The 18,459-nt window shown below is 40.5% G+C and overlaps 1 protein-coding gene across 1 annotated transcript; it reads right to left on the bottom strand.

Annotated features, from left to right (window-relative positions):
* Window positions 1-598: 598 nt before the first annotated feature.
* On the bottom strand, window positions 599-17,708 carry adam28 (ADAM metallopeptidase domain 28). The gene is made up of 22 exons (XM_085787654.1): window positions 17,624-17,708; window positions 14,847-14,935; window positions 14,638-14,714; window positions 14,217-14,295; window positions 14,023-14,099; window positions 13,130-13,313; window positions 12,931-12,993; window positions 12,681-12,752; window positions 12,294-12,463; window positions 9,244-9,325; window positions 8,572-8,705; window positions 8,124-8,301; window positions 7,105-7,194; window positions 6,675-6,870; window positions 6,469-6,574; window positions 6,200-6,356; window positions 6,009-6,089; window positions 3,486-3,576; window positions 3,282-3,387; window positions 3,127-3,196; window positions 2,936-3,031; window positions 599-1,952 (listed from the first exon to the last, which is right to left on the bottom strand). The coding sequence occupies exons 1-22, from the start codon at window positions 17,679-17,681 to the stop codon at window positions 1,920-1,922; spliced, it is 2,289 nt and encodes a 762-aa protein (XP_085643780.1). The 5' UTR covers window positions 17,682-17,708; the 3' UTR covers window positions 599-1,919.
* Window positions 17,709-18,459: the final 751 nt, after the last annotated feature.

The following is an 18,459-nucleotide window of genomic DNA, read 5'->3' as shown; positions in this document are numbered from 1 at the left end:
TTGGTTTCCATTATGTTCAGTAAACGCTTCTAAATATTTGGGTTTACATACATGATTATGATGTTAAAATTAGTTTTAAAGGTAAGACTTTACTGGCTGAGCCATACAGTATACTGACCTCCTGTCAGGTCCTATACACATTTTGCAAAATGTAAAAACCATTGTTCATCAGAAATCTTGAAATGGCTGTAAAAAGAGGTGAAAATGACTGTACCATACGTGTCATGCCAGGCCATGAAATCTTTACATAGCTGTAGCACTTGAAAGAAAATAATAAAATTCAAATACAGTGTTTTTTTCTTTTCTTTTTTTTGGTTGGATTTGTGTTGGATGTTGTTTCCTGTTATATCGTTTAAATTTGCATCAGAAAATTCTGAACTGTAGTGGCTCAAAAACAAAGTTCACTGCATTTTGTGACTTCTTTACAAGGTGGTAATACTGCAATGTTAATGTTGTGTTTACAGCTTGTTCTGCTGCCCCCAAGAGGCCAAAATATATATTAAAAAGAAAGATGCAGCTTTAAGAAGAGTGGCTCTCCATGAACGCACAGCATGAACATGTTTTCACATGTAGCATTAACACACATGGTGCACACAGTGTCGCTGCAGCGTTTGTGTAAAATACAATTTATTTCTCAGTATTAATTTACATTCAGTCATCATGTGCAGATGTTTTCAGTGACGTTCTCACTTTGAGCAGCAGTGAAACACAGAGTGATATTTACACTTTCATATCCATCTGTTTGTCCTGGTGTTTCTTTATTCTTTGTGTCATTTATGATGATAAAACAAAACAAAAAAAATCTTAAATCTGACTGCTTGTCCTATCACTGCTAACAAGATTGTGCTTCGTTCAACATTTCAGCTGCTTCAGCCTTACAGCACAAGTATTTAGTAGGCTACTGCCTGCAAAACCTGGATATTGAACTCACATAATGTTTTTTTTAAGCTATGTAAATGTTCACACAGTGAACTCATTTGAAAGAAGCAGCAGCATAACAAAGGAGCAATGCAAAAATCTATTTACATAAACCAAATGAGTGGTGATAACGAGGAATGAGCTGCAGGGTGTAAACCAACACAGCAACAGTCATGATGATGTTTAATTTAACTGGGAATCAACTTGATCTTGGACCTCCAGCTGACAACATGTTGCATATTCTGTTTAACTTGTCAAATAGAAATGTAACTGGCCTGTTTTAATAGAGCATTCATGGGAGGATCTGAGGGCACAGAGCAGATTAATGAAATGCTCCACAAATACATAAAGGACCATGATCTTGTAAACATAAATGTACATAACATCTGTATATTACTAAAAATCACTAACATTTACTTAGTCCCCTCTTCATTTCCTCTCAATACAAATAAAGATGCTGCAGGTAGCAAATATATATATATATTTTTAACTTATTTATATAATTACCGTACAGTTCTTATAATCAATGTCTCTGAGTGGAAGTTTACATCTGAGTTAGGCTTTCTTTTACATTTCACAATAAAAAAAACCCCAGAATTTTAAAAGTCAGGACATTCCTAGGAGTAAAACACATACAATATTAAGCTGCTGCAGTACTGTACAGTTCCACAAATAGATCCATCTCTGTTACAAATAAAATAACACGTATAAAATGATATGGCTCGAATTCAGCGCCAGAGCTCCGTCTCCCTGCATTGTCTCTCACCCTAAGCATTAAAAAGTGCCTTAAAAAACAATGGAGTCATCCAGTAGTAGCAAGTCCACAGTGGCATGGCGTGCTGCTGATCCACACTGAGTCCAGTGTGTCCCGGTCTGCAGGTTCAAACTTCACTCAGCGCCGCAGTGAGGAAGCTGGGGAGGGGACGGTCAGGACAGGAAGCAGCCGCCGCTTGCTGGAGACGATGGACTGAGGTGAGTCTCTCCAGGTTGTCTTACAGGTATCAGACTATAGGTGGAGCTGTTGGCCTCAGAGCCTGCAGGACACACACAAAAGTCACAAATCACATGGATGTTACAAAACCTAGTGGGAAAGTTTGGAAAACTGAACATCTTGTGACTTATCATCCAATCAGATGAGAGATTTACAGAACAGATGATGTTGTCTGTGTCTGTCTGACATCAGTGGTGCCAGTTTAAAGCTGTACAGAAAAGAAAATTGAATTTGAGCCCACTCTTGGTCATAAAATTAGTGTAATAACTCATCTATCAGACAATGTAGGACAAACTTGAGTAAATCTGGGATGAAAGTGTGTTTTTTTTTATACGTCAGCCTGCTCACGATTCATCAGCCAATGACATTGGATCCGTCATCCATCAATGTCCGGTCTCGCCCCAAACATTGAATATCCCGCCCACTCGATAACGACCAATCAAATTCGTTTTCTTTACTCGGGTAAACTTGTGCGGCAACTCGTGACAACTCGAAGCAACAAACAGGACAAACGGCCATTTCTGTACACCTTTAAAGGTGTTCAGAAATGGCCGTTTGTCCTGTTTGTCGCGCCCCCTTCTACGAGTTTCCACGAGTTGCTGCACGAGTTTACCCGAGTAAGGAAAATTAATTTGATTGGTCGTTATCGAGCGGGCGGGATATTCAATGTTTCGGGCGAGACCGAGCTCAGTGTGTGTGTGTGTGTGTGTCAGACGTTTGATTGATGGATGATGGATCCAATGTCATTGGCTGATGAATCGTGAGCAACGTGACGCATAATCCGTGCGCCTGCATTATCCAATTCGAAAAAAAACTACCACTCTTTCATCCCGGATTTACTCGAAAATAGAGTTTGGCACAAAGTTTGGGCTACATCGTCTGATAGATGAGTTATTACACTAATTTTATGACCCAGAGTGGAATCAAATTCATTTTTCTTTTCTGTACACATTTAAATAAATACTACTTTCCTGGAAAAAGTTGTGGTATATAGCACAGCGTCAAACTGTGTTCAGTCACTGTTACCTGACGAGCAGCTATGTAGTTCTGGCTCGGGGGTTTAGGTCTGTTCCCTGCTGGAGGAGGTGGAGGTGGAGCTCCTTTGGGCTTCGACCTTACAACCTAAACATTCATAAAATGTTAGAACGTGCAGCGATATCATGATTTGTAGAAACCAACTCAACACAGAGTTGAGAATGTACTTTACCACATATTACCTGTGTCATGGGCTTGGGCGGACCAGGAGCTGGCCGGCTCGGTGCTGGCTGCTTCCTCGGGGTGTGAGCTCTGTTGTAGGAAGAACCATTTAACGTGCTGGATTTTACAGTAACACAACCACATCAAGACCTGCAACAGAGTGAGCGTCACTTACGTTGGCAATATTGGACTTTGTCGTTTCTTCCACATGAACGCTCCCACACCAGCAATGATCCCTGCGACCACTAGTATGACCGTCAGTGAGATGGCAACAGCAGTTCCTGCAGAGACGGAATGAACATTTGTTTGGATGATGTGAAACTTCACACTCAGTATTCATCATGAGCCGTGGCAGAGAGTGTGTAACAACTGTACGTACCAGTAGAGGGACCGAAGGCTTCATCCTGGGAAGTGCAGTCAGGAGCCACCCAGCCAGGCTCACACTGACACTCGCTCCTGTGATTGCACACCTGAGGAACACAAGGAGATCAATACCACCATTCACATCAAACCTAAACTAAACTGAGAAAAAATGAACAAAATTAAACTAAACTAAACTTAACTAAACTACAGTACATTACACTAAACTAAACTTAGCTAAACTGAACAAAGCAAAATAAAACTCAACTCAACTCAACTAAATTAAACTCAACTACACAACTCAACTCAACTCAACTAAACTCAACTACACAACTCAACTCAACTCAACTCAACTCAACTAAATTAAACTCAACTACACAACTCAACTCAACTCAACTAAACTCAACTACACAACACAACACAACTCAACTCAACTCAACTCAACTCAACTCAACTCAACTCAACTAAATTAAACTCAACTACACAACTCAACTCAACTCAACTCAACTCAACTAAACTCAACTACACATTGATTGATTGAAATGCACTTGTTATGTTTTGTATTTGACTTGTTTGTGTTTTGGTGTTGCTCTGCCTGTCGCATAACAAATTGCCCCCTCGGGGGATAATAAAGTTTTCTGAACTGAACTGAACTGAACAACTCAACTCAACTAAACTCAACTACACAACTCAATTCAACTCAACTCAATTCAACTCAACTCAACTCAACTCAACTTAACCCTAACCCTCAACTCAACTCAACTCAACTCAACTCAACTCAACTCAACTCAACTCAACTCAACTCAACTCAACTCAACTCAACTACAGTACACAACCAAACTCAACTCAACTATACAACCAAACTAAACTAAACAACAAAACTAAACTAAACTAAACTAAACTCACCTCAACTTAACTCAACAACTAAACTAAAAAAAACAAAAACAATTATAGCTGCTGCGCAGCAATGGATCGGGTCCGGGCTACTTTTGGGCAAATTTAGGCAATTCTGAGCAACAAACAGGAGAATAGGAAGACAAGACAGTTGACCTTATAATGTTCAATCTGCATCAGTTGAAGATTGAACCCACAACCTCTGGAACCAAAGATCGTTATCTATCGCACTGAGCTAATTGACAAGTGGTAGTTCAACAGTGGCTTTACAAATTGAGTAAGCCATTCACTGTCATGTAGGCAGATTTGAAACCACAGTAAAAAAAAAAATCAGTTTTTGAGGTAATGATATGTATTTGTAAAACATCTACTGTGACTCTAAGATGTTAGGAGCCTCCGCACATGGTCCAGTCCAAGCTATTTGGATTTTTAAATTTAGAAGCTTGCTGTGATGGCACCGTTAGGACAATTGTCTTGTGTTTCGTGTTGAGGACATCTGACATTTTGATCTGTCATCATCATCATCACCCTTGCTGGGTCTCGAACCCACAGCCTCTGACACCAAGAACCAGCTCCTAACTCGCTGAGCTAATTGGCTGGTAGTGAGACCTGCTGTGTAGCTTCATTTATCCACTCAGGTGAGTCAGTGCCCGGGCAGCTGTTGTGATGAAATGGTCAAAATGTCAGAAATTCAGTCATCTAAACAAAAATCTGATAATACATAAATTGCATCTTGACAGCATGGAAATGCTGGTGATTTGTTTTTAATGATAAGTGTTTTGCTTCGTAAGAGAAAATATGATGTTTAAAAATTCCACTCTCACATTGGCTGCAGTTGTTCCCATGAGAGCAGAATTCAAAATGTTCTAGAAAATTCAGTTTTTGAATTAAAATTCTGATATTTGCTAAACTTCATCAACCATGACTCCAAAATATTCTCTTTTTTTTTTCAGGAAGATTGAAAATGTATTTAGCAAGAATTTGATGGTATATGTTTACAGTAGTGTTTACAGTCAAACGTTTTCATGCACTGTAGGCTCAATTTTTGCTTAATCAAAAATCTGAGAAACAAGTTTTGTGGAGGACGGTCTGGAGATGCTCTTTAGCAAGTTTGGTGACAATTGAGCAAAAATTGTGGGAGGAGATCAATTTTAAAAGTTTTACAGTTATTGAAAAAAACAGAGTGATGGACTTCATAATTTGTAATGAGTTTAAGTGGACAAAAGTTTCAGCAGTATTGAGGCTACATTGTGGTGAAGTTTCAACACTGTAGCATCTACCGCTGGTTTGGTAGGAATTTTTAAAGTTTTTAAATTTAAACGCTTATTGTGCCCCTAGGAGGGGGGGGGCACATGTCCTTGGAGTTGAGTGAATCTGGCATGGGTTTGGATGTTTCTGTGAAGTTTGGTGAGTTTTCGCCCATGGGAAGTATGACTTCCTTGGAAGAAGAAGAAGAAGAAGAAGAAGAAGAAGAAGAAGAAGAAGAAGAAGAAGAAGAAGAAGAAGAAGAATTCCTAGGAATACAATAGTGTCCTGGCAGCTGAGCTGCCCAGACCCTAACTACACGTAACTAAAAAAAAACAATTAAACTAAACCAAACTAAACTACTGTATACTAAACTAATAAATAAAGCAAACTGTGGACTCACAGCATGGCCAGAGCATTTTGCAGAGCAGTTAGTGTTCCTGTAGGCTACCTCAAGAGCCACACACTGATTCTGGCTGCACACCTTGGAAAAAAACAAAACAAGAAGGTTGTATCACTTCATTTTCACTTCAAGTGGATTTCAAGACTGCGACACAATGATCACCAACCACAATGAGCAACAAAGTCTGTTACCTCTCCATCTCCACATTTAGACCCATCATCCACTTGGCCAAAGTCTTTAGTGTGGTCTCCAAAGAAAGCTGCCTTGCAGTCGCCGACTCTCACCATCCGGCCGTAGTTTGGGTTCGAGTTACCATCTTGGCAGAAGAGCTTCCCACAGAAGATGTCTCTGCAGAAGAAAGAGAGGCAAAAATGTTAACATTGCTCCTGATGCAATGTGCATATTAAACTACCAATAACATAAGTCTATGCCATAACTATCATGTTTGTCTGAGACTCACTCTCTCTGGCAGGCTATGTAAACATCATTTGATGGCCTTTTGCAGAAGGCGTAGTAGATTCCTCTGGTGTTATGGTTATAGCAGGATGCCCGGGCCTCTGTAGCAGCTGAAGCAAGGAAGAATTTTAGTTGGCAGAATGGCTTTAATACATTTAAACATTATAGTTGCCATAAATAATGTCAGGTATATAAGACAAGGACACTCACTTGGTCCATACAGGGTGATACACTGGTTTGGCCTCTGTGGACACTGGCCATTGTAGCAGTATCCCAGGCCGCCGTCACATGGGAGACCATTCACAGCAAACACGTCCTCAGGACAGATGGCGCTCTTCCCATCGCAGTACTCCACCAGGTCACAGTCGTCCTGCTTGCTGCGGCATTCCCTGGAGCGGGGGGAGATCTGTGTAGAGGAGGGAGTCCCAGTCCATCAGATGACACATCATAACGTTGATTATTTTACAGTGTAGCCACCATTTAATTTTACATCTGCAGCTTTCGACTTTTAAGGCCATATAATTATTTTTTTTATTATCACATAACATAAAATATGTTATTATTTTCTGGAGCAAGGTCAAATATTTTGTAATATCTGATTTCCCCACTAGGGGGCAGTGTGAGCTAAAGATTTCCTCACCTTGCAGCTCTCACAGCACTGGCCGTAACCACACTCTGAGCCCTCGGTCAGAGTGCAGGTGGTGGCGTTGCAACATGGATTGGCACACTCCTGTAAGAACAACAGAGTCATTAGGCTTTCATAACCTTAATTAGTCCTGTCATGATGTGTGACTCAAGTTATGGGTCCATCATGTCCCTGTTTTTATAGATTCACAGAGTGAATGTGTATTTGTGTTTCCCTGACACATGAATAACCTGGTGAAAACAGCAGTTTGTGCCTGTGCTGAAAACAAGTGGTGGATACAAATAAACATGTCTGAACATATTCACAGTTTTCATTGGAATGTTCTTTTCAATGAAAATTACAACTTTCCTTCTATGCTTTACTGATGTAAAGTGGGAAATGATGATTTGCAATCTGTAGATGTTCATTCTAAACACTGAAAAACAATTCAATATAACTTTACTGTCAATATATGTCAGTCTTGACATTACAAGACAGTGAAACTTCTTTTCTTTTACTTTACTTTTTTACTTTTACTTAAACAGTAAGTGTGTGTGTAATAAATGTACACAGAGTTTACACTGTAAACATACTGATGTTATAATAATAATAATAATAATTAATAATAATAATAATAATGTTTAGTAATTCCTATATAGAAACCTGTTTGTTTTGTTTACTGTTTACTGTACTAGAGCGACCTTGGGTTTTTTGAAAGGTACTTTATAAATTAAAAGTAAAATAAATAAAGTTAATATTATTATTGTATACAGAAAACAGTCAGCGCAATCAACTACAGTAAATGACAGCCTTATAAATAGAGCTATATCTGAGCCTGAATGTGCTGTGTGGACGCAAGATTCTTAAATATGTTGGTGCATGTCAGGCTGCTCCATCCCCATTAAACACTCACTGTCAGACAAATATAATGAGGTGTTGAGTCCTACACTCAACAACCGCCTGGAGGTACAAACTTCACCATCAGTGCTGTAAGATAAATTCCTGTGATGCTTGAATGAGTGTGTTTTCTTTACCTCCACAGTGCCGCAGTCGCACTGCTCTCCTGTCTCCACGAAGCCGTTCCCGCAGACAGGAGGAGTCTCCAGCCTGCTGTAGTTGGGTTTGTCCAGCAGACAGCTGGGGTTGCGGGTGGTCAGGTAGCGCTCATAGTTGCTGGTACTGCAGCTGCTGAAGGTCCGAGGGATGTTCCAGCTGCAGAAAAACAACACAACACAACAACAGAGATGTCATCGTATACTCCACATGTATTTCTTCCTGGGTAAAACATGGTGACCATGTTACCCACAAGTTACACCAGTAGCAGCTAATGTAGCCTCATGTAGAGGTGAAGAACAGGCTACAGACTAAATGAAAAACACACCTCTATAAAAAACGTTCTGGCTTGTCAAACAAAACATGAACAGACAAAAAAAGTATTTTACCTGGTGAATCATTGTCTAATTGAGACTCATATTTTCTTACCTGAGGGCTGCGGCCATGATGCAGCTATCCCCTGAACAAACACAGCCACTGGAGTCATCATGGTCCATGCCCAGGTTGTGGCCCATCTCGTGAGCCAGTGTGGCTCCCACTGCGATGGCCCGGTTATTGTGATCCTGAGAGATAACAGACCAGTTATGAGTGCAACCCTTTGTTTGAATTTTACATGTGTTTAAATGAAACCAACCAGGAAAATCAGGAAATCTTAACAACATACAGTAGGTCTGCTTCTAAAGCAACAATTACTGTAGTTTTGGCCATCGCTCATTGAAAACAAGACTAAATCCATGCTTGCAGTTCTGAAAGGCTTATTGCATTATTACAGCTGATATAGCCTACAGTAGTGTAGTACATGCTAACTTTTGTTATTTAGCATGTGTAGCATAATATAGCATATGTCTATTTTTGCAGATATTTTTGATATTTCATGAATTTTTTAAATAATTCTCATTCATTGCACTCAGTGTTTCATTCAAAATCAGAAACTCCAAACATGGACTTCATAGAGACTGTTGGTGCTGTTGCAGGAGGACTCAGCCCTGGTCCAAAGTGATGCACTGACTGGTTGTTGTGCTGCTAGCGCTGTGAAAATTCCTTGGTTTCTGACACTGAACCTGGATAACAGAACAGAACCAGTCTACCTGAGTACCTCACCTGTACCACCCCAACGGAGTTGTCAGTGCAAAGAGTCCCAATGTAAGCCAGTCCCACTGTTGATCCTTCAAAGTCAATTCCACTGAAAGACAAAGACAGACAATTACAAATACTGTCACTATTAAAAAACGAAACATGCCTGTGCTGTGCACCTGTCCATCTAGTTCTCTATTTCTATTTAGTGTTAACTATTCACAGGAAATCTGCCTGCATCATCACTTCTGAGGTTGTCATTTGGTCACTTTCTGTCTTTATTCCATGGAAATTCAACTTTTCCGCATTTCACAAAGGCATGCGGTTATGAAATGACTGACCAGATAACACAACTAGCCATGTAGAGTTTACTTTACACAGTTGACCAGCCATGCAAATTTTTAAAAACGCCAACAAACTTTGTACAATGTGTGGCAGTGGATCTGATGAGTCAAAGTCCCCTTTAAATTGCAAGTTTGTTCAGTTAATTGAGACATCAGTACTTCCTTGAGATCTGAACTTGAAACATTGATAGTGGCTTTTTGACATCAATCCTGATGTGGAAGTTAATGTTTCATTATGCACAAGTTACGCCAGCATTATGTGGAAACTTAAAAACCTCAGTGGGGGAAAATAACTATTTGATCCCCTGCTGATCTTTGACCTTATTTCACTTGATCAAATGTAAATAAATGTATAACTTTTATATAATGATATTATTTCTTGATTTTGTTTTGTTAATATTCTGTCTCTCTCTGTTAAAATAAATAATTAAATAAATAAATAAAAACTATAGACCGTCCATTTCTTTGTGGGGGAGCAAACTTACAAAATCAGCAGGGGGTCAAATACTGATTTCCTCCACTGTAGCCTACGTGCAGTAAGCATTGGAGGTAGGAACTGATGTGTGGTTAAGTGACAAACAAAGGACAGCGGTGGTTTATTTAAAGAAGCAAACCACAGCTAGAAATAACGCTTTTTCAAGGAAACTATTGCAGAGAACAAGATTTGCTCGCTTACAGTTTAATTTTTCACCACTAACTCTTACTGACATGGAGTCAGTGCTGGTGTGAAAGCCACAGTCTGAAGCAACGTCTCTCTCCCTGCAACATTTGTCCTTATTGCAAGCTGATTTATGAAACTTCCAGTCTGTGCCTCTCTGGTTTTATTCCGTTGTATTTTATTAGCTATAAAAGTTAACTTAAAGGGATAGTTCAACATTTTGGCAAATTCGCCGATTGCCATATACTCTATAGTCTTAGGGGTAGGTTAATTACCTTTAATTGTCGGTACAAGCTGTTTTGAGATCTGCGAGGCAGAGACGTGAGCTGCTCAGCGAACACAATGGAGGTGAACGGTACAGGTCCCCTACTCTCATGAATGTGCAGGTCACAACTTCCCCACGAGAGTGTTCTGGAGTTGTTGGATTGAGTATTTTATGAGTTTGATGAGGGACAGGGGACTACTGTTTCTACCATTACCTGAGCAGCTTGCGTCTCTGCCCCCGTAATTAAAGTTAATGAACCTACCCCGATGACTATAGGGATTATGACAATGGGCGAATTTACCAAAATGTTGAACTATCCCTTTAAAGTCAAAGAATTAATTCAGTGGAACTGGTAAGTGCAGCACTGGGTTTAAATTGTTATGCCACTGTAGTTGAAGCGTTTTGTTTTTTGACTGTCTGTCAATCTGTCCTGTTCATGAGAATCACCCTGAGGGAATTCAATTTGGCACAAACGTTCACTTCAAGATGAACTGATCAGATTTTAGCAGGTGACAAGTCAGATTTTAAGATGATTGTGACTGAACAAAATATTTTTTGGCATCTTAAATGTGATGTGAAAGGTCAAAGGTCACTGTGACCTCACAAAACATGTTTGAAGCCATAAACCATGAAATGATGATTATTATATTACAAATAGTATATATATCTTCCCTGAAGGTCAAAGGTCAGTTTCACTGTGACTTTATGTTCTGCAGAAACACATCTGGCTTTTACTCAGCGCTGTCACTTTTTTTGTTTTTTTTTAATCAACCGCCTGCCAACACCACGTGGTGGGGTTAATTGTGAAAACTAGGTTATGGGTGTGATGAGTCCTGCCTACGTCTTTGTTTCATGTTGAGGCACTCAGCCAGGATTCAGTGTGTAGACTTTGTCTTGTTTGTTTTATGATTCAGATTCAAACACAGTCTTTCCCCTCGGTCCTCCCCTCACCAAACTGTATGACTTATAAATTGTGTATAAATTGAGCTTGAATGTTTCTACTTTTAAAGGGATAGTTCAACATTTTGGCAAATTGGCCCATTGCCATAATCCCTATATAGTCTTAGCAGTTGGCTCGTTACCTTTATTTGTCGGTACAAGCTATTCTTAGAACAGCGGAGCAGAGCCGTGAGCTGCTCAGAGCTACGCTACGGAGGCTAATGGGATTTCTTGGTTTCCCTCATCAAACTCATCAAATGCACAATCCAACAACTCCAAAACGCTCTGGTGGACAAGTTGTGACCTGCACATTCACCACGCTATGAGATAATAACAGAACGTTACGAGGCAGAGTGGTTTTTGAGGTAAATTCATGCGAAACCGCTGATGCGCGTTGCCTTCAGGGACAGTTTTTTAGCAAGCAGACTCTGCATTTACCTCGAAAACAACTCCGTCTTGTAACGTTGTGTTATTATCTCATAGTGTGGTGAATGTGCAGGTCACAACTTGTCCACCAGAGCGTTGTGGAGTTGTTGGATTGTGTATTTGATGAGTTTGATGAGGGAAACCAAGAAATCCCATGAGCCTCCGTAGCGTAGCTCTGAGCAGCTCGCGGCTCTGCTCCCCCGTTCTAAAAATAGCTTGCACCGACAATTAAAGATAACGAACCTACTCCTAAAACTGTAGGGATTACGGCAGTGGGCCAATTTGCCAAAATGTTGAACTTTCCCTTTAAGTTTCCAATCCATTGAATCCTAAATTGCTGCCCTGACTGGTTGTTGCTGCCCTGACTCGTGGACGCCTGCAGGGTTGTAACGCTAAACAAAAGAGGCACTTTGTCACATTAGAAGCTCCATGATTGAGACCAGACCTGATCAGATGTGCGTTGTCATGCTTCTTCTTCTTGACCAGCTCGGCGTTCCTCCACGTTGTGAAAGCACCCAGGTTGGCCCCGGCCGGGGGGGTCACGTTGATCTGATCTTTGTCTGACCAGATCTCCAGCCCCACCAGAGCAACGAAGGTCCTCAGGGGTTTATAGGCCTGTAAACACCAGGATGGGGTCACCAGAGGACACAGTGAGACTGTGATGAACTGGACTGTTCATTTTCACAGAAGAAGAAATGTCAAATCTGAAATGACAAGAACTGGCTACATGGCTGGACATGATCAAATCACTCAAAACCAGCTCATGGAGGTTTGATTCTCTTTTGATTCTCGTTTGACATTTTTGCCATAAATAGCGAAAGCGGCGACTCACCATGTTGACGAAGTTGACAATTTCAAATATCCTCTTTCTCATCTGTGTCGTATCTCGATTCATCTTCACATACTGAAACGTCATGTCATCATGTTAGCGGAGTCACATCCTATTTCTCAGCAGCTGATTCATAAAGTGTGATAAATGCTCATACACTGACAGTGACCACTGACCAGAGCTGACAACGTTATAGGTGCAAACACCACATTAGAAACTACTGATTTGACTTTCCATTATTTTCATATCTTACCGCTCTGTTATCAGCGACGAGGTAGAGCTCAATGTATTTCTGTTCGAAGACAATAGACTTTCCCTGGGGGGAGGCAGCAGCAAGAGAATAAAAGCATGTTAATGTCCTTCTAAAGATGTTGTGACCAGTTTGCCAGATTGAATTATGAATCATTGGGGGAAAAAACCTAAAACAGTAAAGCAGTGTGCTGTGTAGTTACCCCTGATCTGGAGCGGCTGCGACTGGTTGGGGGTTCGAGGTCGTCACTCCAGCTGGTGTTGGTGACACCACAAACTGCAGGTGTGTAATTCTTCTCATCGAACGTGGTCACTGTGTGATTGCCCTGGTCGTCACTGGACAGGGGCTCGATCAGGTACCTCTGAGCAGATGTTCTGAAGTAGCCCCTAAAAACCAAACCAAACCAGTACTTTTAGTTTTTAGACTTTAAGGCCTTTGGTTGAGTCACACCCAGAGAGACCAGCAAATTGCATTTTCAGACAATTTGCTGGTTAGTTTCTTTACCTTGATGCCTCTGTGCCTCTTTGAGTCTTATATGAGAGGCACAAGCTGGCTGATTTTGTACATTTCAGCATGATTTGGTTAGCAACTATAAACAATATTTGTATAGCAATTGAGAGACAATTTCTGTATCAGTTTTAGCATCCTTTAGCTCCTTGTTGTGGTTGTGTGTGCCCTAAAATCTTTGTTTTTGATTGTTGGCCCACTGTTGCTGCTGTGTTTATTGAAATCTATGTTGTAGCTAACACCTCCTGCCCTGAACCTGAAACAGCAAGGAGCATTTTGCACACAGATATTTCCCGTGAGAGTTGTTAGAAACTAAAACAGAGTAAAAAAAAAAAAAAAAGAGTGAATATATTTGCCAGGTGGATGGAAATTCTGCTGAATATGTAAATACTGTGCTATCCGTGTTGCTTTTGACTAAATAGTTGATATACGTAGGTCTTTCTGAGTTCATCAGCTTGTTGTGATTTATTTCCAGAACAGTAACTTTATATTGACATCATCTCCATTAATCCTTTGGTTTGAATAGGTGTTACAATGGAGAACCTGTTCTATCCGAGTGCTGTGTTTTTAGTTTTTGATGACACTCACCTGAGTCCATCACATGTGCTGATGCTCACAGACGACTTGCTGTCGTTGACGATCCTTCCGTGATAATAACAGTGATCCTGTTGGAGACATGAGTGTGATGCTTTTAGAAGAAAATTTGAATGAATTTTGCCTGAGTGGGTCACATTACTGTGGTTTTGAAGGTGGAAGTTAGAATCTCCCACTGACGCACTCACAATGTCATCTGGGGTTGTGGTGACTTCGGTCCCATCTTCTTGGTAGTAGGTTTCTGTGTAGTCTTTGGTTAGCAGGTCACTGATGATGACAAAATATAAACATTTAAATGACATTTAAATCATTCTGTGTCACTTAATCCTCTAATACATTTAGATCTTTTTCTACTGATATGATGAGTTTTACTGAGGGAACTCAGTAAAACAACCAAATATCAACATCTAGCACTGATGACTTTAAAATGTGCTTTTGATTAAACACATTTTAGTTTGTGTAATACTGCAGAAAACCACAAAGTTGCAAAAGAAAAAAAAAAGAAGAACAGTAGGAAGTTGCATTAAATAATTTCTTTAGAAATAGGTGGGCCAGCAGGAACTATGATAATATCAAACACACATGCTGTCTGTCTACATTGAAACTTACTTGTTTTTTTCTAGTTGCATTTCAATGTGCTGCCCTCCCACCGTCATGGCGTACTTCATAGTCTCTGGTCTGAGGGACTGTGGAAAAATAAAGATGTGAAACTGTGCTGTCAGTCATTTTTAAGTTCCCCTCAATACCAACATCACAAAAGCTTAGTCGTACAATATTTGCAACGTCTGTGATACTGACGATACAATGTGAGCATGTACCTCTGCATCTCGTTTTCTGACTGCGTGGAGTCTGACAGGTCGAACCACCTCGTAGTCCTTCACCTCCTCGAACCCATTTCCCTGACTTTCTGCAGAAAATTTGATAGAACAAGTGAATAAAGTTGATTTAAGGATTGTTTTCAACTGTTTAACCATGTTTCCACTCTTTGTCCTAGCAAGAATAAACATGCCCCACTCTTTTCCACATCCTCCAAAATAAAATAAAAAATCATTATTTGGCATCAGCTTTTTAGTTAGGCTGAGAAAAGTGTTTGGTTAAACATTTGCAGATGTTGTTATTGGAAAAAAAAAAAAACATGTGATAAGAGGTTAGAAAAAGATTGTCACAATTATAAGAAACCACATTGACGACACAGAAAATAAAATAGAGCATTCTCCAACACATGCAGCTCAGCTTGTTGACCCAACTGTCTTCCAGTCACTGCCAAAAAAACATTGTAGGTCATATTACTGTTGGCATACCAACATAACAGCTAAATGCTCAGGTTGGTATCTGATCACTGATTTCTATCTGCTCATTTGTCTATTCACCTTTACCTCGACAATCCAATGCTGCAAACTGATTAGTTACATAAAGTCCAGACCCAGTGCATTTGCATATTGAAGCACAAACCTACATTGAAGGATTCATTTCATCTGAATTTCGCTATAGTACTACAGTAACTAAGACTATGGAACATGGGGAAACAGTGATGTCTGTGCAAATATGACTAAATCTGCACGCAGCTAAAGCTCACTGCTGAACCATGCCATGTCCTGTTTTTATCATGTTTCATTTGGAACTTCTGCAAAAAGCAAGGATTCACTCGCCGTGAAATTGGCAATAAAGAAAACGTCAAGAAGGTCAAGCTGGTATTTCAACATTTAGGACCCTAAACCCTCTCAGGTCCAACACTTCCTGTAACCTGAATGACCCCATATGACACCTGTATTGTAGAGAAACTGCTGTTTGTGCACCTGCTACATCAGTGATTAACTTTTTAATTAACTTTTTGTTAAACTTAAACTTCAGATGAGTAAAAATCTGAGCAGCTTCACAGACTGGATCTTTAAGCAAATTCATTTACATGACAGCTCGCAGCACAGAGATCAGATTAGAGCCAAATAGCTGCTGAACAGCCTTCGTGCCCTCTGGTGTTTCTGGCCGCTCTGGGATATTTACCTGCACAGTAACCATGAAAATGTCTATTCTCCCTGTTTAATAGACTGTGATACATTAATATGTAGTGTATAAAGTATCAACACAGAAGCTGAAGCTCAGTCGTGGACACTACTTATCAATGAAAGGATTCCTTTATTACGTGGCCAGGTGGAACATATTAAGGGTTTTATGAGCAGGAAAACGTTTATTTTGGGTAAACATGCTCTGTTTTGGTTTTATGATGACAAGGCAAAGTCATAAATTCAAAGTGCTACCTTTGTCCCTTGTTATTTTTATATTGTCGCATTGATTTTCCAACTAAAATCTCTCTGACTGCTCCTCTCTCACTTTCCTGCCACTACAGGCCGGGGGAGATAACTGGTCTGCTGCAAATTTCTGATATTTATCTGAGGCAGACTGGGAGCAGATTTCCTCTCAGGCAAGAATCCAGTCTGTTCTGTCCTTCAGCAGCCTGAGAGCAATGACCCGCAGACATGAACCTGCACTGGGAAAGTACCTCCTCTGCATGGAAATGTGTTTTTATAGTTAATATTCTCTGAACACGTAAATAGAATCTAAATAAGACATGAGAGAGTAAAGCACAAAGGCGAGACAACAGCCACAGTGCAGTGTGTATCTGTATCTAAGGAGTTGTATAGTAATTGACAATGTTTTCTGTATTGAGAGTGTTCATTTACAGGATTTGTGTGACGAAACCGATGAATTAGATCTGTCAGTCAGTCAAGTCAGTGTTGTTGAATGTCATTTTTGACTCAAACAGTTCCTTGGACAAATTAAAAAAATCTACTTCTGCTTTTCTATAGTCAGTAAATTTCACCAGTTCCTGATTTGACATCCTTTTATGATAACCCAGAGACAGTCTCAGACACTAAATATCTGCAGTTTCAACAGAGTTGTTTTTTTTCCTTGTTTCATTTCTTCAATTCATTGACATCTCACAGCCTGCAATGTAATATCACCGGATGTTGTCCCACCAGAGTAAAGAAACCTCTTGACCAAAGACTGAATTCCCCCAAACCAAAAGAGTCTACCTGAAAGGAAATGACTAATTCTCACTGAGTCACGGTTACCTGGCGGTCAGGTCAGGTAGACAGCAGCACCGAGAGGGCGGTGGCTGAAGCCCAGCTTTTCAAAAAAGTGTCACAACACTAGAAAAGCCTTTAAAGTATTAAAGTACACACACTCTGTTTGCATTGTGAGGCATTATAAGATGGTAATGAGTGTTGTAACAACAGATACTGTAGGTGTCATGTTACACTGTTACAGCCACTGTGGTGGAGCATTTTCTATCTAATCATATCTTCCACAACAAATGTATCAGGTCCCGATCACATTTTCACCTAAAAAGTGTCATTATTTCTGATACAGATAAGATAAACTCAGTTTTTTCAGGCGGATAAACATCATTTATCATCTTGAGTGACATGTGGTTTACTTTACATGACTATTTACTGTCTACCAACAACACAAACTTTAGCCAGAGCCACGAAAGCTTCAAGCGCTTTGAATAAAGGAGAAGATAAACCCTGGAGCTTTAGTTATTAATTAGCCAGCGTGCAGAGTGGAGGCAACACTGAGGTATCCAGTGACTTACCTGAGGGCTTGAGCGAGGCATTTAGGATGAGGATCCACAATAGAAGCGTTGGGGTCATTGTCCAAGTGCAGACAGTGTCTGTAACAGAGCAGATGGGTGCTCTGATCAAGGCTTTATGCCACTCTACCTGCACGTTCACGCTGTGTTGCTATTCATACGTGGCCCCACCTTCTCTGTGCTGCTCCAGGACCTGTCACAGCTCACTTCCTCATTGACAATAAATTTACACCAACACTCTCGACCGGCCCGAGCACGCCCCTGCTTCTCTTGAGGAATGCAGGAAGAATACTTGTTGTGGCTGCAGCTTGAACTTTACATTCTCACCATATTAAGTTTCCTGAAACCAAAAGTTGCAGATTTCCAGACAGTTCTTCTATTGGTGGATAGATCTTTTTTTCTTTTTTTTTTTTAGCTTCTTCTTTCTTTGCATAAAAGCCATAAATCAGCTGATTGACTCATTGCCATGTCTGAATGAGTCAGACTGAGCCACTGAAGCCATATGGTAAATTCCACACACATCACTCTGTTTCACAGCCCCCGTCACCACATCATAAAGTTTCACAACGTTTGCCAAATATAGATGCTGGTGCTGCTGATAGCTCCGTCCACGACCCCTCCTCGTCTCTGGATGCTCCTTCCCTGCCCTCGTCCGTCCCCGCCTGTCCCTCTCCCACTGAGCACATGCTTGAAAGGCACAGCAGAGACAAAGTGTCGGAAGACAATAAGGCCAATGTGCTTGAGAGAGAGGGACACTTCAGGACACGGGGAGGGGGTCACAAGTGTGTGGTTCAGTAGGTGGAGCATGGTTGGAGTTACAGTAACACAGTGTGGCACTT

This window comes from Trachurus japonicus, chromosome 9, assembly GCF_045865225.1.
Source record: "Trachurus japonicus isolate A0001 chromosome 9, Traja_1.0".
Lineage (NCBI taxonomy): Eukaryota > Metazoa > Chordata > Actinopteri > Carangiformes > Carangidae > Trachurus > Trachurus japonicus.
The sequence above is the reverse complement of the archived record's forward strand: the minus strand, read 5'-3'. Positions and strand labels throughout refer to the sequence as shown.

Coding starts and splice junctions, on each gene's coding strand:
- adam28 (XM_085787654.1), bottom strand. CDS start 17,681: ATGACCCCAACGCTTCTATTGTGGATCCTCATCCTAAATGCCTCGCTC. Junction 13,314..14,022: donor AGCACATGTGATGGACTCAG/GTGAGTGTCATC, acceptor TTTGGTTTTTAG/GGGCTACTTCAGAACATCTG. Junction 3,388..3,485: donor AGCCTTCGGTCCCTCTACTG/GTACGTACAGTT, acceptor CCGTCTCTGCAG/GAACTGCTGTTGCCATCTCA.